The following is a 23,559-nucleotide window of genomic DNA, read 5'->3' on the forward strand; positions in this document are numbered from 1 at the left end:
AGAAAGCCAATAAGATGATTTAGAAAAGGAAGTGGCCAGAGATCATCCACGTATAATGAAGATCATGTGGCTTCTGTGTAGATAATGGAGGAGCATGACTGGCAAGACTAAAAAGTGAAAATCCTCTCCACATGTTGCTCCCCCATACTTACTTCCTGGTGCTAATAATCACTTATAAAAGCTTGGTAATAACCATAATCACATAGATATTCACAGACATGTATAGGATTGGTTTGTGTTTATGTGTGTTTATAAAAACGGTGGACTAAAGTATTGTCCTTCCCACTTCGACCTTTCTTTCTTTAATTGTTCTGTCATTTATTTTTTATTTGTTTTATTGACTCTGTAGATGCATTTACATTTATCATATGATATTTGAAACATAAAACAATGTATGTAACATCTATTAAATTATGAAGTATAGTAGTAAAATGAACACCTGTGAATTGAACATCCAACTCAGGAATTGAACATTTTTCCATATATTTTCCCTTCTTGAAAACTCTCCCTAATCAGTTCCTGTGCCTGCAACCAGAAAACTTTTGTTCTTCATTTCCCTGATGTGTTCTAATAGTTTCTCCACCTCCAAAAAGGTGTTTAGTATTACTTTTTAAAATCTTTTTGGGGGGGCACCTGCGTGGCTCAGTCGTTAAGCGTCTGCCTTCGGCTCAGGTCATGATCCCGGAGTCCTCGGATCGAGCCCCGCATCGGGCTCCCTGATCAGCGGGGAGTCTGCTTCTCCCTCTCCCACTCCCCCTGCTAGTGCTCTCTCTCTCTCTGACAAATAAATAGATAAAATCTTTTAAAAAAATCTTTTTTTGAAGTGGTATATTATTGTATGTAGTCTTCTGTGACTTGCTTTGTTCACCCCCACATCGTCCTGGTTCATTCCATGAACATTTAAGTGTTGGCTCTCTGCTACATAATGTATACTTTTCCTCTGCCTGCAATATTTTATCTTTTCCTCCTTTTTCTATTCATCTATTATTTGACATAGTGTAGTGAACTGTTAAGCTCCTAGATCAGGAGCCAGTTGAGTGGATTGGTTTTGTCACTTAATTAAGTCTGTGACATTGGACATGCTAATTAACTTCTGAACATCAATTTTCTAATGAATAAGAGTACTTGACTAAAGGAGTTGTTGTGAGATTTCAATGAGTGAATAAATGAAGAATTACATAGTATAGAGCCTAGAACATAGAAAGAATTAATTGAAGTGTTTAAAGATTTTACATATAAGATACATATTTTACATATTTTATGTAGGCATACATATAATATTTATCTTATACCAGGTATTATTTCAGGGTGTGACACATCAATAACAAATAATAACAATAACAATAAACAAGAAAGACAAAAGAACCTCAAATCTAGTGTAGACATTAGACATTAAATATTGAACAGTATATATAAATACTAAGAAATAAATACATTATAATTATAGGTCACGTTGTATAAGATGATAATGACTATGGGAGGAAAACAACAGGGTTAGGTGGGTGGAATAGAAGAATAGGTCTCTTTAGGGAGAAAATATTTGAGCAAAAATTTAAAGAGATGGAGTTATTCATACGTGTATCTAGGGGAAGAACACTTCAGGCAGAGGAAACATTTATCCCAAGCCTGAGGCAGAAGCATGCTTGGCTTGTTGAGGGATGGCAAGAGAACCAGTGTGGCTAGCCCAGGTTAGGGAAACTAACAGAAAATGAGGTAATGGGGGAAGCTCATGTAAATGTCACCTAACAAGGATCATAATTCCATCAAATCTGTTAAGATGTCACTTCTTCAGTGGGGTCTTACAGACTTCCTAGCCAAGGACATATCCCCTCATTATGTGCACTTAAACATTTTTTTTTTTTAAATTATGTAGTCTAACAAACATTAACAAAAGTACACAAAATATAGGTGTATGCACAGTGATTCATTACCCGCCCTGGGTCAAGTATTAGAATGTTGGGAATACCTCAGAAACCCTTTGAAACTTTCTCCATCATTCACCTCTAATGTAACCACCATCTTAACTTTTAGCAGTACATTTTGTTTTCCATGTGTTTGATACTTATTCACATGAAATCATCCAGTACCTATTCTCTTCTATTTTCTTTCTTTCCTCAGGCATCTATGTTGCTGCAGGAGGCTATGTTGCTTTTTTATTGTTATTGTTGTATATTGTTCTATATATCCATTTTACCATTGACAGTCATTTGGGTTTGTAGTTTTCAGCTATAATAATTAATGGTTTTATGGAGATTTGTGGGCACATTGTTTACTTCGGCTTTTATTTTTGTGATAATTTGTTGTGTCTATCACTTAACTAATCTAGTAGCTCCATGAAGACAAAGATATTTTTTGTTTGCCTTTTCCCTTTGTATCTCCTAGGGTAGCTTCTGGCATTCAGTAGAGGGTAATTAATATTTTAATTAATTGATTGATTAATTAATTAATAAAACAAATGTGAGAGAATTGTTTCCAGTATTTCAGTTTGAAGTTTTGAAGTATTTTTTGATAGAAACATTTCTCAAGTGCTCAGGATTTATAATTTCTTATTTTTTTATTTAAAAATTTTTTTAATCTCTTTTATTTTATTTGTGTATTTTAAGTAGGCTCCACACCCAACGTGGGGTTGAACTCATGACCCTGAGATCAAAAGTCACGTGTTCTCCCCACTAAGCCAGCCAGGCGTCCCTCTAATACTTTGATTAGTTTTGTTCTGTATGTGTGTGTGTGTGGGTGTGTCTGTGTGTGTACTTGCTGACCTAAAAAAAATATATAGACAATATTTCTGAAGAATAAACATGTCCCAAGATTTATAAAACAAATTGTCTAGTATTTTAAGATTAAATACTCCTATTATTCAAGGAGTTCAAATATATTTGGAGCATAATCCATTTGTGAGCTTGGTTTTGCCACTACCATTACTAGTAGTAATAGTTCTTAAAATTATTTCATCCTTGGAAAAGCTGAAAATATGTTGTTTCTCCTCACAGGATTGTTAATACTTTTTTGATCCCTAACTCAATAAAATAACAGAACAATAAACCAGAAAAAAAATCTCCTCCTCCCCAAATGAAAAAATACTACACCGCTTTCTTCAATTATCTGACACTTAGAAAACTGAATTTGAGAATATAAACAATGATGTAAGAATTTTCGGTTCTCGATAAAACTACCTACTGTGAAGAAATGAATAAGAGTGAATTGTCTTCCTTTATCTCCTTCAAAAGAAAGAAAAGTTAAAATCATATGTAACCTGTAAAATTACACTGGTCTTACAAAATATATGGAAGATGTTAAGTTTAGTAGCATTTTAATAATACTGTGTTCTTTTCTTACCAAACTTTTTCTTTCTTGCAAGTTTCTGAATTCTTAAAGTAAATCTTTTGTTAATAAAACTGACAATTTAATACATATTTAAATACCCCATTCCCTTAAAAGTTACAATGAAAATAATTTGTTTCACTTTAGAAACTAAAATTATTAAATTCTAACCATCTAGAGTACATGTCTATATATCTTCAACATGTTTAAATTGGTATAGTACATTACATTTATTGCTTTTTCATAGTTACAATTATTTTTGGTATAAGCATTTAGGAATACACTTAATGAGAACCAATTATTATCATTGATTTAGTTTCTGATGTTCTTGTGCTACTGTACTGCAATCACGTAGAAGTTATGTATTTGCCAGATGCCAGAAACAAGGTCTCATATAACTATGACAGGAAGAAAAAGAATGATTTGTGTGAAAATTCACTGCCTGGTGAGTTCATTTCCTTTTTTCCCTTTCCCCCATCCAGAGCCGAATTCGTAGAATGTGGAATGACACGGTCCGAAAGCAGTCAGAGTCTTCCTTCATTACTGGAGATATAAACAGTTCAGCGTCACTCAACAGAGGTAATTAGAAATGATTTTTCATATTTATTACTTTTGTGATTAAGAAGTTCTTAAATGCATTGCTTTTTTTGCAACTTCTGGACCTTGTTCCATGTGATAGGAATATTGCAAGGTTATAAAACCTGGTTGACTGTAGCAGTGTGTTCCATTATTCATAAGCCTTTTTTTTTTCCAATCCTGAGTTTTCAGGAAATCTTTTCTGAAAAGAAGTTAGAAAACGAGAACTTTCTTTTTCTAGTCATCTGCCACTGTAATAAACTGGTGAGCTGTCAGGCCTCATTGGAAGCAGTGAAAATGGGCAATTATGTGGCGGTATAGTCTGCTAAGCATCATAGAGTTGCACATTGTCCCAGGCATAGAGCAATTTCATAGTCTTTGTGGAAGTAAAAATATACTGTCTAATACATACTTGAGGCATCCTGTATATTTGGGGTAAAAATCACAACTAATTTTAGTATCTACAAACTTATCCAGCATATTTAAAGATCTAGGAGGAAAAAGAATATATATATAATGATTTTTGTGTGTTTATGTGCTTCTGGTTATCATGTTCCTAGGGCATCATTTCGATTTTTAAAATGAAGTTTCCTTAATCTACTGTTTGATTCGTGGTTGGTTTTTTTTTTATTCTTCTGTCTCTCTTTCTCCTTCCCTCCCTCTTCTTCCCTCCCTCTTTTTTAGTGTATGTGGGGTGGCGGAGGAGTGGGGAGATTAGAATTAAGTTGATTGCAGGAAAAATGAGTAGATGCTATATTTGTGTAGAGTTAGGGTACACTACAGACATTGCTGGGGAATATTTAGAATATAGTTTTATCTGGAAAGATGGTGTTTGCATGAGCTTATTCCAATCAAACTGTCCTAAGAAAGATATTTTTGATGTATATATTCAGTATTTATTTTTATGATCAACATTGTTTTTTTTTTTCCTATCCCCAAACTAGGATTTTAGTTCACTTAAACCTGTTTCTGTCAGCTTTTTGTTACATTAAACACTACTTAGAAACAAATAATTTAACAGTCACAGCTTATGATTCAGAAAAATTCAGATGCTGGTGCTGTCAATTACTTTTACTCAAGTAATTTGCATCTTATTTTCATAAAAGAAATTAGGACAGATAGTGTCCAAGCTGAATTTGATATAGGGATCCATGTTACACATAATCTTAATTGACTTTCATATGTTATTTGGGACAGTTATATAATAACCATAACCTAGTAATGATATTAAATTTTCTGTATCACTTTTGCCCAAGGAGGAACAGTGAGTGCAAATATTCCTCCAAATATAAAGAAAATACACTAAAACACCTACCTTCTTATATTTTGTTTTATTATTAGTCTGTTTTTATTTGCTAGATTTTGATTTACATATTATTCTCCAAATATCCTTCTCTTTTTCAAGTTTAATTTTAATGGTTAGTGTGTGAAAATTTATTTAAATATGAATACTCTAACTTTTGACATATTTTCCAAATCATAGAGAATGAATTACTTACAAATGCCTCCAAAGTTTAGGAACCTATTTGCTTTCATAGTGATAGATTTTGTTTATTGTCTAATCCCATAAATGGAAAATTTACAGTATGTTCCTAGATAGAAAACTACCCTTATGAATAGGATTTATTATTAGGAGTATATTGCATCTAATGAGCACAGCAACTATAGAACAATTGTTGTTTAAACAAAAGATGAGATCATGTGATTTTAATGATGCACTGTTTATTTGCCTACTGTGAAGATGGTTAAAAAATGTAAAATTATTATTTTTTACAACATGTAAAATTATTATGTTGTCTAGCAATATGATCTAAATTCATGTAAAGATTGTAAGGTATGTGACTTTACTAAAAATTGTTTTAAATGGACACATTTTTGTGACCTTGATTTTAAGGTCACTCACATATAACATTGCTGTGCCTTTTTAGTTCATTCTCAAGAATTTCATCAACTTGGAATATGTGATATGTGGATGACTGGGTCAATCTGAAATATATTTAAAGAAAATAATAATATTTTATATTGACTGATCATGTGTTTAAATCTGGTTTTAAAGTCTTTAGTTTTAAAAGTATTTCTTAAAGTTACTCTTAAAGAAGGGTATACAATTTCTTGTGACATCCAATAAGTTACCCTAACGTTGACTTTGGAGAGGGGGTTAAATTGAATTTATGATTTGAAGTGTGTCCCGGCAGCAGTCTTTTCCTTCAGGATATGTAATCTTCTTTTCACTCATTGACTTTAATGGTGGTAGACATTGTAGTGATCTTCTTGACTTCCCATATTAATTCCCTATTCCCCCAAGTCAGAAACTCCTCATTTTATTCTCATCTCATTATTTTTTATCTCAGATACGTGGAGTACTTTAAAATTTTATTTCTTCATATTATATCTCTGAAGATAGTCTTTAACCTCCTTCTTTAATCTTGTCTTATTTCCCAGGGTCCTATCTTCCCTGCATTCAGGCGTGTGTATCATATTTAGGTAGGTGAAATCCAAGATTCACCTTTCCAGATAAACACTTCAGTCACCTCAGCAACATACTTATTCACCTCTGTTTAATCAAAAGATTATATTCTCTATTATAAAAATAAAAATTCTAGGCACTGCATCTTTGCATCTTCATATAGTCTAACTTCCCATTCATTCTCAGTTTATCACAGCTAGCAATTTTTTGTTCATTTTAAACCCCATTTTCCTTCTTTCTAAGTTAGATCTATTAAATCTCTTATTTTTGTCTTTAGTTCTGGCCTCAAAAACTATAAGAAGTTGTCTAAAAATTAATCCTGTATCTACTTAGGTTTTCCTTCCTATTCATACCACTGCTCAGTTCATCAAAAGAATAATTATTTTACAGTTCTGTATGTCTTACCATCTATTCTTCCAAACAGAAATGTGTCATTCTCATCTTTGGGATCCATTAAGAATAAAGCATCTACCATATAGTACAGAACTCCTTCTCAATGGTTTTTATTTTTTCAAACCATCTTTAATATTCTGTTCTTGAACCAACTTGTTACAGCCTATGTATCAGATTACCTGTGTAGATTTCCCAGTGTGATAAGCTTGATTGCTTTTGTGATTTTATTCCTTGGAATTATGCAAAACCTTGGAAGATTTATTGATGATAATTTTCAATTTGTGTAATCATTCTTATATATTCTCTTTGGTATTTTGTTATTTGGTTACCTCATCTCTTTAAAGCATTCCATTACACATTCCATTCCATTTGTCCTTTGAATATCTGTATTTGTGAAGGTGTTTTCCAAATGTTTCCTATACATTGTAAGATATTTTTTCCCCTTCTGAATTATTTGCTACAGTGCTACTCACTCAAGTAAATTAAGAATTCCTTGAGGCCAGTACCCCAGGACTACGATCACGTTAACTTCTCTGATGCCACTTTCATACACAGTCGGAAGGAGGTTTTCAAGAGCATTAATGTGATAGTTGATTATAGAAACTTTTAAGGAGGATTAACTCTGATCCAAACTCAAGTTTTTACAAATGCCACAGGAGGGTTTATTCATTTGCTCATTTAAATATTTACTATTTGCACATATCTTGAGGTCAATCCTCAATCCCCCCGAGCTTCTCCCAGATTTTTAGAAACCTTACCCAAATTTCTAGTAGTTCTAACTTCCCAGTAGTGGTAGAAACAATTTGTAGCTGATGTAATCTTTCCGACCCATATCTCCAACTCAAGATCTCTGCTGGCCAAACCTCATCCTGAACAATTTAGATTAGCGATGCCTCTAAAACTTGAATTTGATCCCCAAATGAAGCATTTGCTGGGAAGTTTCTGTGGTAGTTCAGTTAATGGTTAAACATTTCTATTCTTTTTATAGATCTATATAGAAATTGGGATATTTTCTGAAATTGGATTTTATTAGGCTTTATCTCATCGTGAATAATATAATTGCATTTCCCATTTTCTTTTTATTTAATTAGCTGAATTGACACCAGAAATTTCAGCTTAAAATCAAGTTTTGCTTGGTAGCTGCTACCAATACGATGTAAGAATTATGAAAAGTGTTCCACCCCAACCCCCTCCCCAACTGTGGAGTTATTATAAAAATGTGACCCGTCTTAGTGGCAGAATTAGCAAAAAGACATTTCTTCTTCTGAAACAATAGCTTGGCTAGCATAGTGGATTTTTATGTCCCCCTATCTCCCATCCTCCATCTCATCAACCTCCCACAGAAGTTAATGCGATTTTTATACATGGGGATCTGACCAGTAAAGCTTTATTTATTTAAGCCAAATCTAAGTGTTGTGTGACTGAAAACTGTCTCTTCTGTTGATGTGCAGCACATATTTATTAAAGTTGATGGATTCTCCTTTCAAGGTTCAGATTCGTATTAGTCTACACATGCATTCTCAGTAAATTTATGTAATCAGCATAATTATGATGGCCTATGGCAATCTTTTCATAAATTTTAAGGGTAAATCTTGGCTCTCAGTGGCACAACTACCTACTGAAAGGTGGCCTCACCTTTTAGGAACATTGTTGATTTAAAGGGGAAAGTCATCATCAAACAGACTTTGCAAATTGTTTATTTACTCATAGTAGTTTTGAGAATGGAGTTTAACTCAGTGACTTTTGGTAAATTACTTATATTCTCAGTGTCTATGCCGTGGGGATATAGAAAGCACCCACTTCACAGGGACCTTGAGAGGACTAAGTGCGTTTATATATGTTAATTCCTTACTACAGTGCCTACAAAATAATAAGTACTCTTATCATTATTTTATTTAGAAGTTCCCTTACATCTTCTAACAAATGAAAACGGATCCTTGCAAGTGCTCTCAGATAATTAGATATTAAAATTCATCATTCACTACTGAAGGTTTTCTTTCCTTTTTATTTTCTAGTAATAGGTGGGAAGAATAAAGTAGTTACCTGAATGCCAAGTAAAAGAAATAATAATTTACCTAAAATGGTGCTACCCTTGAGGCTAACAAAAAGAGATAAACTAATAAAACTGAATTGTCTCTTCTAAATTAGAAATTAAATGCACATTATATCTGCCTAGTTGTACTTTCCACTTTTGATTTGTAACCGTATTTTAACATTGAAGAAATAAAGGTAAAATATTTCTTCTCCCTACCTTAGATAATGATATAAGCAAACACTGCCTTCTCTTTCCTCCAAGCCCTATCCTGCCCTTCAGAAGCTCAGAGAATACTAGTTCAATTCATACAGCCCTGCTCAATAACCAGTTATGTAGCAGAGCAGGGATGCGACTCATTCCCATTTTAAACTCATGTCTTCTCAGAGCCTGTATTGTCTTTCCCAGGAGGCTGGTCACCAAGGCAGAAGAAACTTCACAATAAATCACCTGTCACTTCGTTAATATTCAGGCTACTCAACATATTTTGCTTTTGTGTTTATAAAGAAAAATGCAAATGAAAAATTGTAAGTGGTGTTTCACTGCAATTAATGACTTCTATAAATTAAAGCCTAAACGGGTGAAACCCTCATACTCATTTACTGCACTTTATTAATCTCAGTAAATATTATAATATGGCTTTATATGCATAAAATATGTCATATTTCCCCAAAGCCTTGCTGTTCTGAAAGATTATAAAATTGTTTGTAAATATTAACCAGATCCTGCTATAATCTGACATCTATTTGTGAAATTTGCAAAAACAGTTAAGTGATGTGCCTAAGAGTACTTGCATGGCTAATAAATCAAAGTGGACTCATATAACAAATTACTTTTTATTACGAACAAGCATTATGATAATATGAGTGCAAATATTATAAGTATCATATGGCATGTAAAAAATTTGCATTTGAGATTCATCATTACATTTATATCTAATATTTTTTGACCTTTATATTCTTGATTTGTAATTGAGGCAATAGTACTCTCTGTGTTAATTCCTTTCCTTTTATACATGTCATCAATAAAGACATAATCAGAAAATGTACAATAAAATAAGAGTATCTTCTGTGTTAGGAAAATCACTTTAATAACACAAAAGCAAAATATGTACAGATTTTAAAAGTGAAATGCTATGCCAAATAGATAATTAAACAGTGCTACTAATATCTTGATTCCTAACTCAAGGAGACCAAATAATTTTCAGAATGAACTCTCCATTACAAAATGAAATACATTAAATATTGATTTCTAGGCAATCAGGGGCAAATGTTCTTGCTATAAATTGCTGGCAGGAATTGAAAAAAATAAAATTTTTAAATGCTTGCCCAGTGAATCCTTCTTATGCTTTGCTTTTAACTTTGTCTCTTTGGTATGAATCTTTTAAATCATCCAGCCTCTTACAGCCAACTACACAATAGTAAATATGGTTTGTACTTTACTATTATTATTATTATTATTGTTATAGCTTTTATAGATCGCTTCACAAAGAGAATTCTCTATGTAGATTCATCATTATTATAGTTTATTATCTTACCGCCTTATATATAGTTAGCAGTATCTCTTATCTCCTTATTATAAATCAAACAAGCTACAGTGAGTTACCTTGATAATTTCTGAATATAGCACTCTAAAACATTCCCACTTATTTTTGAAATATTACTGTTGTTTCATATAAGTTGCTGAGGATGTAATTTTTCAAAAAAATATCTTTTTAAGAACTAAATATACATACTCCTCTTCAGAAATCTCTGGTGTTCTTTCCTCTAATAGAACACAATGTGGCTCTTTATAGTTTTTGATTGCTTTGGGATTTCTCCTTTAGTGGGTATAGTTACGATTTTATCTGTTGTACACTATTCATTATTCATCCATTATCTTTATATCCATGAAGAAGCTGGGTTTTTTGTCCAAGTGGAATGGCTAATAAAGGATGAAATCTAGATTCTAAACAAGATCTTTCTGATTGCAAAGCCCTACTCATGAGAACAAAAATGTTCACTCTTTTCTTATGATGACAGTTTTTCATGAAGCTTGCTAAGACTAGAATAAAGATATTTTTCTCACTTCACATGGAAATATGATATTCTTAACACCACAATTTTAACATCTTTATTTCTTAATTTCCTTCATGTACTCTTCATGTCCTTCTACTTTATTTTGTGCTAGGTGTACTTCTTTAGTGTGGATTCATCCTATTCATTTAGGGAAAGAAAAGCTTTAAAACACTGTGAATTTCTGGAGAGACGGATTGGCAATGCTTTTCAAAACTACTTGATATGGAATATGCTGATTTGCTATATATTATTGTCCAATTTTAGGACTTAGGTTGCAAGAAGATTTTTATAATCACTCTTCTTTTCTTTCCTGGAAGGTCTCAAGGTATTTTATTCGCAGAATCTTTTATCTTTAATTTCTTATGTTTCAGTAAAAGGATGAACATTTTAGTCAGAGCAAAGATTGTTTTTAAAAATAGGTAAATATCTTCTGCCTATAATAATTCAGTATAGCACCGGCCAAAGATATAACTTGCCCCAGATATTTGTACTTTTGAATTTGATATTGTCATTTGTCAGGACAACATAAAAATGCCTTGAACAAGTAGAAAATCTGTTTGAGTTAACTTCAAATAAATACTGATAATGTTTAAATTAAACTTACTATTTTTATGTGGTAATTCCAGTTTTAACAAAAAGTATGAAATGTCTTATAATTAAAATTTAAAAACAAAAGCTGACTGTACCTCTCATCTGGAAAAACGTTCCTACTGCATTATAAACATAAAGCTTGTGATGATATAAATGTAGTGTACATCCAAAGTTAAATAACAATGTCATTACTTGTTCAAATTGTTTTTTTCTAAGAAATAGATTGTATTAATTTGTATCTGCTACTTTGAAAGTAAATAGAAATTAATTCAATTACATGAAAAATTAAATCATGGAAGAGGGATATATGGTTAGCCAAAAAGAGTCCTCAATAGAAAAAATAACTTAAATTGTCATTACCAATAATTTATTAATTTCTGCTTTATTGAATTACATTGCATACAGAAGCATCCACTTTATATAGCTCAACCTTATATACTGCATGCCATTTAAAAGTATACACTGCATCCTGTGATAGGTTCTCCATTATTTTCATAATAGACTTTCTACATAATTTATTACCATAAAGAATGCAGGTGCTTCAAAAACTAAGACAAGTTACTCATCACATTCATAGAATGTAATTTACAACCCCAGAAAATCACTGGAGAATTAAGAAAGATTTGAGAGGATACATAGATTGAAGGAAGATAGTTAATCTTGATGTAGAAAAGTAGAAACAATGTAAGTTTCCTGAAACAACCTCAGTCCCTAAATAGGACAGAACTGATCATGATTATTTGATAAAATAGGGCTTCTCTGAATCAAGAATCTCTTTATTCACAGATACTTTGTTTTAATTTATTTTTCTCAGACATATTTTTTTAAATATCAGTTCCAAATTTAATATTCAGGTTTTAGCCAGGATAGACCTTCTGCATGTATAGGAAAATATGCCAATGTAGGGCAGAGTGTTATATAAAAAGTCATATTTTCTTCACATTGGTAAAGCATTTCATATTGTTAAGTAGTTATTATACTTTGCTTACCTTCTTTTTTTCTGAGGTGTATTTTATTAAGTGAAAATGCACAAGCAATGTGTGATTTACAAATACATATATCTGTGGGATTGACTACATACTATTAACAGATATCACTATGAGATAATCCAATGTAGAGAAAATGAATTAAGTAGTTATAGTGTGAATGACAACGATAAATATTCTTTTGATAAATGCCTTTGATTTACTAAAAAGAACTGTAATTTACTGCTATTTTGCCTGTGGTTAAGCAAACTTGGCTCATTATCTTTAGGCTTAGTATTTTTTGTTTTTAGTACTATGAAATGTATTCAAAAATGTCCAAAGGTATTCAACATGTCCCAAGTTAATAGCACACAGAAATATATGCCTTTGGACACAAAGGATGAGTTTTAGAGATGAATGTCTGAATAACATATGTTCATCATTTCAACTGTAGATTAACCTCTTACACTATTGTGCAGCAAAGATTCACCAAGAATTCTGAGTTTTAATTTTGCTGCTGTTGGCTTGAGCAGTCACAAAACCAAAGATCTCGAAGCAGTTTTGCTTTCAGTTAATTATGTAAAATTATTATATATAATTACAACATATAATGTAATATAGGATATAATATAAAATACATAAGAATATATAATACAAAAAATAAAACTTTAGAGCTTCAAAAATATATATATATATATATTAGATTTTAGGTTAAAGGCGGAGTTCTTAAAAACAAAACACAGATTCTAAATTATAAGAAAAAGGTAAGGTTCTTACCTCAAAATGTAAACACTACTTCTAACAGTAAGATATTGGGAGAAGGTGTAAACAACATATAACAAACAAAATGTTATGCCTACTTTGTATAAAGAATGTCTACAAATCAATATAGATAGGCAAAAGGTAACAGGCAATTCACAAAATAGGGAACCCTTCTGGCTAATAAACATGAAATATTACCCCATCTTTATGATGATCAGGGAAAAGCAAAGTATAACAGTAATATGAGATATCATTTTATCTCATCAGATTGGCAAAAATATGAAGCTTACAATACCAAGTGCTAATAAGAATCTGAAAAATTTATACTGCTCGTGAAGGTGTGAATTGGTACAAATACATTTGACAGAATTTTGGCAGTATGTTCTAAATTGAAATGTGGACAGTGTGTGGCCCAGTAATTTGACTACTAAGCATTTATTATAGAAAAACTCATGTGTCTGAACAAGAAGACATCTATAAAGCCAATTAGTGCAAAATAAGGGGGGATAGACAAGGTAATTTCTAGGGTTCCCATATCTAAAACTCTGAGCTTATCTATTAAAACAGAGACAACACCTCTGCATTCAGAATATTTAATTTCATATTGAACTAACAATAACCTAATCTGTACTTTGGAGAAAACATGTCATTGAAGTCCATATTAATAGATTCCCAGTGAATGAATTTGCTATTAAAAGAAGCTGAAGTTATCTCTGAACCATTTGAAAGAAATTTAATAGGGCAGGTTGATTAAAATTTAATAGCAAACTTGTTGGCTATTAAAAGTGCACAGTGTGATAAATCAAGATGTCAGCTCTTGAATTTATGACTTTAGAAAAAAATGATGAAAGGGTTCTTGGCTTTCAATAAAATATTTCTTCTTTGACACTTCATAATTTCATTAATTATTTGAATAAGAACAGTGCAAAATATAAAATTATGGTTTCTGTGATTTTTAAAGTTATTTTTATATAATTTTTAAGGATAGCATGTAGATTCTTTTAGTTTTGTTCATTATTATAAACAACTTGGTCTTGATTAAAATGGCTGTTCCTGTTTTATAAAGCAGCCCTTTAAAATTGAACTTAATCATTTCTGCACTCTTTCTGTAGATTGTGTGTGATGTTGATACTGTATTGTTATACAGAAAAAGAAAAAAATAGGAAACAAAATACTTAAAATGGATAATACCTATTGAATCAGTTCTCCAGAGTTCTGGAAGTCTCTTTTATTGATTAGCTTTCATTTTTGTTTGTTTATGTAATATAAATTAATACATGAATATAAAAATTAAATAATTGAACATTACAGAAAAGCATACGAGAGAGAAGTAATGCACTCCTATAAGGCTCCTGATAAAATTTTATTGAAACATATTTTTGGGAGAGGATGCTAAAAAATGTTTGAAAATCACTGATTTAAATATGTTTGAATAAAACTACCAGAGTCACGTGTGACCTTGAATAAGTTATAAATGTCTCTGGGCCTGTGTTTCTTTATGTAGTAAATGATGGTAGAGATTAGATAATGTTAAAATCTTATTCACTTCTAAATTCTGAGTTATAACTTTTCTCCATTATGTTATACTGCAATTCATCAGATGATTCTTATATTCATAAGACATATTTGGGGTACTTCTGATTCACTCTTTCCAGTTTTCTTGTTTATAATATAGTTCACTCACTAAGGAAAAAAGACTTATCTTTTTTTTTCTCTATACCAGTTTTCTTAGCTCTTTGAAAAGAAAATCAAAGTCACGGGACCCTTTCACAAGAAAGAAATTCAATCACGTGTGCATGCACAACTGACCACACAAACATACAATTTTACATTCAATTTTAAGGGTCTCACAGCTCAGTAGATACTATCTCCTGGCAAAAGATCCCTTGCTTAACACTGAAGTTAGTATTAAAATTCTATGGAAAATGCCATCTTTAGTGAAACTATTTTTTACTTGTACGAAGCGAAGTCTCATTATGGGCCAGAATTAAGTTCTGAAGACAGAAGCAGAGAGGCATCAGCCAGTAGTAACTCTGCTTTATATAGAACTCTGATTTACATGCATTAGTCAATATATGTATTGGAAATGACTTCATAAATGCAAAATATGTCAAATCAAGGGAGAGAGAACCACGAGGAAATAGAATGGAGGACACGGTATATTAAAGAAGAAAGACCTATCCAGGTAAAACTGTTCTATTGGAATAAAACAGAACATTTACCATCTTAGATATTAATAAATAACAACAATTTGAAAATTAGTAATGTTGGTATGTGACTCTCAAGAATGGTGTATTCAGTTGGTTCATTAGAACACCAAGGTCCACAACTAGACAACTTTGCTTACCCAATAAGAACAAATAAGAAGGAAAGTACATTTAAAAAAAAAAAGTGTGAGGGGCCGAGCAGAGTGACAATTCAAGTTCTTTTACGAGCTTTTTGATGTACTTTTGGTAGCCTGCTGTCAAGAAGAGACGTTGTTTGAATTAGGTTTCTGAATGATATAATATGGATTCAAGTGGGATTCAACTGTCATCTTTTTTCAGATCTGTTTTTTTACTTCACAATTTCAAAGCGTGCCGCTCTACGTTTGATTTCCAGGCCTCAATTACACGTAGCACAGTGAACTGGCCTAGACAGTGCTGTCGTTCAATGCCTCCCCATGTCAAAACATCTATTTTATTTTCATAAGGAAAGAAATACAACAGTTTTGTGGTAAAACTATGCATTGGAAAAGAGTGTACTCATTATTATTCCATTCAAATTGCCCTCATTAAAAAACTTTTATATCTATCTCTATCTTCAGATAGAAACGAAGTAAAAAAGAAAAAGACTCTTTTTAAAAGTCTTTTTTAAAGTCTGTGATTTTACATTTAATACTTTTCAGTGGCTTTAGGATCTGACTTTCAAATAATTGTCAGAAAATCTTCCCGAAGTTTTTCAGTATGGAATATGAAAATCCTTTTTGCTTTGTGTCCTGTTTTCGCCAGAAAAGATCTTGTGGTTGGCTCTCTGTTGACAGTCTTGTTGATGATTCGCATATATTGAAATTCAATTTAACTCCTTTTCCATGGTTTTCTTAAAGAGCTAACCCTTGTTTGTGACAGCAAAGGAGCAGTTTTGACTAGACTATACCCAGGATTTGGTGAGTCAGATTAATTAAGGAACAGTTACTCTTACATAGCCACTTGGAGATTTTTTTTACTTTGAGCTCTTTTACCCAATTTGAGCTTTTTATTTTAAGTCACAGCAGGCTGTGCCAAGTTATTTTCCCCCTCTTACTGTATTATCTGCAGTTAGTATTCAGGTAGCATTTTGTTTTTCCAAATAATCATATGAGTGTTTATAACTGCTTTAAACTTTCAATATTATAGGATCTGGTACAGTGTTAGAAGGAAATGAAGAAATCACATTATGAATTGGACAACTGACAATCTTAAGAAATTTGCTCAAATTAGAAAACTGCTCATAATTGCTAAAATGACTTGCTTTAGTTTGATACATTAAGGATGCCGTAGATTTCACCTTTTTTTCATTAATTAACAAATATTTACCAAGCCCCGGGAACTATTCCAGACACTTGGTATAGAGCAGTCATAAAACCCAGTGTCTTCCTTGCTTTCCCAGGGCTTACATTCTAGTGGAATTTGCACATAAACGTTCTTTTCCCATACGTAGTGTTATAAGTATCTTCTCCACCCCGCAACATCAGCCTATTTGTGTCTTCAACCTGACTAACCAGTAAGCTTAATTTTCAGCTGAAAAACAGTGACAGATGGTCTGTAACCACTGATCTTCTTGGAAGCAATTTCACAGCTATTAGAAGGGAAGTTTACAAATCAGAAGTTAGTCGGAGGGAAGAGGAAGAGACAGGATGGACAGAACCTTGGAAAATAGTATCAGAATTCAAAGTCACCTGAGTAAATTGGGGAAACAGCAAGAAGCAAACAGAATAGGCTTCAGCAAAGACAAGTGAAATGCAGGGCAGCTATAGAGAAAGACAAAAGTAACTTTGCACACTAAAGACCCAAGAAGACAGGTTTTAGACAAGTTTTCAGTTTAGAGATCTAGGCATTGACAGAAAGCCAGTGTTTTTGACATGGTAAGGGCCACCTTTCAAAGGTACCACTGAAATGACTAAATGAGAGTGGGGACTGTAGGAACCATGTGATAATGGCTTGTTGCACTTGTTTGGAATGGAAGCAGGATAAATGACCTCTTGCAAGCTTTGAATATCCATGGAAAAAGGATTGCCTTCTTACTCTAGGGGAATCAAATGACAGATAACTGGTTACTCAAACATATCCCTTATTCTTTCAAACTAACAAATCCGTAAACCTGATCCATAACTGATTCACTTTCTATCAGGAAAAAGGCCCTGAATACCAATGATAAAGAAAAAAGTGTATTTTGTTGGAAAGTTTTAGACTATTTTTATAAGTGTTTGTGTGGGTGTAGGTTTTTTTTTTTTTTAAAGATTTTATTTATTTATTTGAGAGAGAGAATGAGATAGAGAGAGCATGAGAGGGGGGAGGGTCAGAGGGAGAAGCAGACTCCCCTCTGAGCAGGGAGCCCGACGCGGGACTCGATCCCAGGACTCCAGGATCATGACCTGAGCCAAAGGCAGTTGCTTAACCAACCGAGCCACCCAGGCACCCTGTGTGGGTGTAGGTTTAAAGGCAGGTGGATCTCTAATTGTGACTGCATGTCACTCATTAAGCTATAGATCAATATCTGATCTGGATTGCACCCAGATTTGAGGAAGCCACCTACCAAAGCCACGTGGCTGGGACTGAATGTTGTTGCATTTAGTCAACACTGTGTCACAGCATGGCATTTCTGTGATTGTTGCTGGCCTTTCCAAGATGAGTGGGAATTGATTAAAAAACTCAGTCTTCCTACATTAGTAGTTTAGTAACAGTGTCTTCAAGTACATTCAAAAACTAGAAAATACTTTAAAGAACTGGAATAGAACTTTATGCTAGGAAAGCTATAGCCAGATGGATTATCTGTCACAATTTTGATAGCTTCATTAGAATTCAACTACAGACCTCCATTTTTGTATGATTAAATTTTTTTGTCCTTATATTTTAATTTTTTATAAACAATGATAAACAAAACAGGTGGCCCTGCTTTTTGCTTATGTTTGGTTCTTCCCAACTCACCTGTTTCTTTATCCTAAAGCACCTAACGGGTATATTCTTTTACATTGGTATAGAAAAAAAAAATATATAGATAGGTATGACAAAGGAATATTTTCTTTTGTAATCCATATGAAGCAAGGGGGGGTGAGTAGCATGCAATTTTTACAGCTTTGTTGTTTTTTAATTGGTCCAAATTAAGTCATATGTAGTAATGAAGGAAGATGTATAGAACACAGATGTAAGCCCCAGCCATAAAGGTCTAACCCTTATTTGATGTGTGAAGGAATGTAATGATTTTGAGCAATTTTCTATTTTTAAGGTTTTTACCCTGGTTCATTTTAAGTTTTTTACACATTTCATTTTCTATTGAAATTCTTAGAGTAATTTTAGAAAGTAATCATTTGTGTTGGAAGACTAACTTTCCTTTTTACTTGAAAGAAGCTACAATAATAAATGTTAGGTATCAGGTACAATTTACAGGTAATTTGCTTTTTAAAAATGTTGTGCAAACCCAGTCTAGTCTCTAACAGTCTTAAATTTGTGTAACATTAATGATACACATGTTTAAGATTTACAATATTCCATTTCTTATCTAAAAGGCACTATAGCCAGCTCCTTGTAGTTTTTCTTGCTAGTATTCTATATATTTAATTTATCAGTGGAAGTTAATAGCCTGATTGACTCATTGTATGATAAATTAAAGATCTGCCATCTCACTGTGTTAAAACCATTTGAATGTATATGTTGTACAATTTCAGCAAATACTCATTTAATAAGTGAAAAATTCTGTGCTAGTCCTGTGCTAGTTCTTCACAGGATGTGTAGAATACATACACATGGCTTATTTCCTATAAGAATTGAAACCTACCATCTCTAGAGATCTGACAAGCTATATTGTGCTATAACTCTAGAGGTGTTCACTTACCCATATTTGAGGTTAAAGTATATGTTATTTGGGGCGCTTGGCTGGCTTAGTCAGTAGAGCATGCAACTCTTAATCTCAGGGTCATCAGTTCAAGCCCCCCCGTTGGGCATAGAGCTTACTTTAAAAAATAAAAAACAAGATAAAGTATGTATTATTTGATTGGTAATTTACTGTATCACAAAGAGCTATGATTTCAAAAAAAATATTAAAACTACCATGGCCAAGTTTTTTCTTCTCATTTTGTTTTACATTTTCTACAAATAACTTAACATTTTTGTTTCATTTATAGATTACTTATTATTTTGAGATAAACATAGATCCACTTACAATTACATGAAATAATGAAGAGTTTGCACACCTTGTGCCCAGTGTTCCTCAATAATATCTTGTAAAACTATACTACAAAAATCACTGCCAAGATATTGACCAATATCTAGCAATCTTGTTCAGATGTCTTCAATATTAATTATATTTAATTGTATTTGTGTGTGTGTGTGTGTTTAGTTCAATCCAGTTCTATCACAAGAGAATGTTGTGTTATAGCACTGTAGTCAAGACACAGAGAAGCTCCGTAACCACAAGGAAGCCTCATGTTGCCTCTGTATAATCATATGGCCATATCCACCTCCCTCCCCCTTGCATCTTTAACTCTGTCAACCACTAATCTCTTCTCTGTTTCTATAATTTTGTCATTTCAAGAATATTATATATATATATATATATATATATATATATATATATATATATATGGAAATATATATGGAATCATTTAGTACATAACCTTCAGATTGTCTTTTTTACTATTATTATCCAGGGATTCATCCAGTTTGTTATGTGTATCAATAATTGTTCCTCTTTATTGCTGAATAGTATTCCATTGTAAGGATGTGCCACCGATTGTTTAACCATTCACCAGTTGAAAGATATCTGGGCTGTTTCCCATTATGGACTATTATAAATAAAGCTGCATGAACATCCATGCCTAGGTTTTTATGTGAACATAAATTTCCATTTCATCTGGGATGAATGTCCAAGAGTACGATTGCTGGGTGGTACGGTAACTGCATGCTTAGTTCTATAAGTAACTGCCAAACTGTTTTGCAGAGTAACTATACTATTTTACATTCCCTCAGCAAAGTATGAATGATCCAGTTTCTCTTCACCCTTGTCAGCATTTAATGTTGTCACCACTGAAATTTTCAGCATGTTATCAGGGTAGTGATACCATACTGTTGTTTTAATCTGCATTTCCCAATAGCTAATAGCAATTCTTTTCATGGGCTTGTTTTCTACCTGTATATCCTCTGCTATGAAATGTCTGTTTATGTCTTTGGTCGATTTTCTAATTGGATTGGGTTTTTGTTTGTTTGTTTGTTTTCTGTTTTGGGTTTATTTTAATTGTTGTTGTTGTTGTTTTATTGCTGACTTTTAAGAGTGCTTTCTATATTCCAGATAGTAGTCTTTTGTTGAATTTGTTTGCAAATATCCTCTCCTGGTCTGTAGATTGTATTTTAATTCTCTAATATGTATATTGAAGCTACCAGATACTTGTGTTTAACCTGACTATCCCCATACAATTTGCATTTTCCTTTCCTCAGTCACATTTTCTTTATCATCTAACATAAACATGCATTCTGCATTCATTTGATACATGGCTTAGTTATATTTAATCAAACTGTTCCTCTGATCTTTTGCTTTTTTTGGTTAAGGAGTTTTGGAAGGTGGGAGGTTGCAACTCATACTGATGATATGTTATAACTAAGTACATCTACTCACAAAGAGATGAAACAATTTTACTTTGTGACTTTGCTGTGCCAAAGTCGAACAACCAATTGGAAAATGGAAAATGGAATTATATATGTGCTGGATATTACGGAGTGAATATTTTTTTTAAATATTTTAAAATAATATCCATATGATTATTTTATCAGATTTGTAAATTCACCTAATTAGTATGCTTACTACGGTGTACTAATAAGAGTGATTATATTTTATTTTATTTCAATTTAAGGAATTCCTTTCACAGAATTTTAAGAAATGTCAAATTCTTCTGTTGTGTCAACAACTGCTCTCCAAATGAGTGTTTTATCGTAATGTTGCCTTTTATTCTTTTTTTATTTTCATTGAGAACAACACAATCGTTTCGGTGAATGAGGGAATGTTTTGTTTATTTTGGCTTTTCTTTCTGTGTTTTAATTTTTTTTTCCAGCTTTTGTTTTGTTTTGTTTGTATGGAAGACTATATTTTGCTTTTTAAAATTTTTTTTTTATTTTTAGCAAGCATGGGAGTATATTCTTGCTTATATTTTGGGAAAGAGAACACCCTAAATGTGGCTTAATCAACATTGTAAACCATTTTCTTTCCCAATGACTCTCGGATATGTGCATTATTGGAAACATGTGTGCTTTAGTGGCATATATTTTTGAGTCTAATTAGCTGCCTGCCTGTAATCAGGGCTATATCAACTGTTGTCATTCTAAATGTTTCCTTTCTTTTTTTCAAACACATTTGCCTGATTGACCTTTTTTTTTTTTCTCTGTCTCTCTATGGGGCTGCTCCAGGAGCCATGGCTAATCATCTTATAAGCAATGCTCTGCTTCGTCCGCATGGTACTAACAATCCCTATAATACATTGCTTGGGGAACCGGCGGTCTGTAACAACCCTTCTGTCAGCATGTACAACGCACAAGGTGTGCTGGAGTTTATCTTAATTTTTTCAAGTGAGAGTCCCATTTTATGTAGCTTTATGGCCACATTCTATTTTTCTTTCCTTCCACCTGCCTTTTCTTTCTTTTGGAAGCAGACACACAGACTCCTTTCGCCTTCCACCCCTCTTGGTGCTTTTATTTTCCATTTTCCTTAGGTTTTCCTTAGTAACCAATGGATTCCTTCTTTCTGATAAACAAATGCTTGATTCATCAATCTGTGTTTGTTTCTCTGTAACGTTATAAAATGTATTGTGATGTGTCAGTGCTTTTCTTGTTGTTGATTGATTTCTCTATTAAATACCTATGTATTTATTTTGAGAAATGAGATATTTGCCTAAGGTAAGTAAGATAAAAGAAGACTTGATTCAAGAGTCTTAATGTTATAAGACCAAGAAAATAATCTTAACATTATTAGGCCATGAAGCGCACTCTAGGCGCAAGGCATTGCTACTGGTGAAGCACTCAGGCCAACTCCATGGAAAATTACATTGAACTAAGCCATGGAGAAAAGAGCCATTCAGTTTGCTACTGAACTGAACAATAGCAAGTCAGGTTCTACACTAGCTTGCCATTGCCAGTGTGAGCTGGCTCAGGAACATCATGATTTTTTTTCTACTGTGGCTGTGTGCAAAAAACAAGGCTTTGGGATATGGTTCTTCTGAATACCCTCCAGCTTTAAATGATGTACAAATTTAATTGCATCTCAAACAAATAAGTATAAATCTCTTTAAAACCACTTCTACTCTAAGTGTTTGGACATGGCTTTACCTTTTCTAAGAATAAAAAAATGTACTGGAGCACAAGAAATTAAAAATATTCATATCATACGGAAGAGACCACAGGAAAGAACTATTCAAATAAAAGTTTCCTAAAAGAAAAGTCCTAGTTAGGGATCCAATTATGCAATATTATATTTGAAAGAAAATTCACTGTAACAAAGAGGCTTAAGTGGTTCTTTGAAGTTGGATATGATAGATTAGCAGTATTTAGCTTTCCCAGGCAATTTTGAATAGAATTCCTATTATTCTCTGTGGGAATCTTTGCGTTTTCTTTTCCTTCTCGGTCAGAGGTAAAATATTAGTGTCGCGAGTGCATAACACTTGGTGTGAATGGCCATTCCTTAAAAGTGTGTGTGTTACAGCACTGCCATTGGGTGTCTAAAACCTTCTGAGGTTCCTAGGTGACACCTAGCCAGATACATAGGATGATTTTAAATTATTTCAAAAATACTGAAGTCGGTGATACAGAAGTGACTTCAGGAATATGGTCAAACTGTTTCTCAGTAGGATGAAGTAAGTAAGGGAACTTTAGATTTATCAAGTTTCATAAGGCCTGCCTGTCTAAGAATCACAGACTTTTAGAATCAAAAGAAGGGACGGAGTTCACGGATCCTCTTCACCACATTGCTGACGTGCTGTCAGCCTGTGTCCATCTCCTCTAATGGGACCCTTCTGAACTCAGGATTTCATACATTCAATTGTTGAAATGCTCCATTTGTTACATATATTTTTTTCCTTCCACTGAGCCAAAATTTGCCTCTGGCCAGAATGCTTTGATTTGCCCTCTAGAGTAAAGAAGAGCAAAGTATTCTTCTGCTCTCTCTGTCAATCCTTTTAAA

At 32.8% G+C, this 23,559-nt stretch overlaps 1 protein-coding gene across 25 annotated transcripts in view; it reads left to right on the top strand.

Moving 5' to 3' along the window:
* The window catches only part of ADGRL3 (adhesion G protein-coupled receptor L3), an 829,014-nt gene that overhangs the window by 772,547 nt on the left and 32,908 nt on the right, over window positions 1–23,559 (top strand). For 15 of the 25 annotated variants that reach the window (XM_032400452.1, XM_032400458.1, XM_032400455.1 and 12 more), the window contains 2 exons: window positions 3,804–3,900; window positions 21,795–21,923. In XM_032400452.1, coding sequence (XP_032256343.1) covers window positions 3,804–3,900; window positions 21,795–21,923 — 226 coding nt within the window. The remainder of the gene's footprint in view (window positions 1–3,803; window positions 3,901–21,794; window positions 21,924–23,559) is intronic. The other 10 variants (XM_032400468.1, XM_032400467.1, XM_032400460.1 and 7 more) reach the window with 1 other exon arrangement.

Source organism: Phoca vitulina, unplaced genomic scaffold (genome assembly GCF_004348235.1).
Source record: "Phoca vitulina isolate PV1807 unplaced genomic scaffold, GSC_HSeal_1.0 scaffold3, whole genome shotgun sequence".
NCBI lineage: Eukaryota > Metazoa > Chordata > Mammalia > Carnivora > Phocidae > Phoca > Phoca vitulina.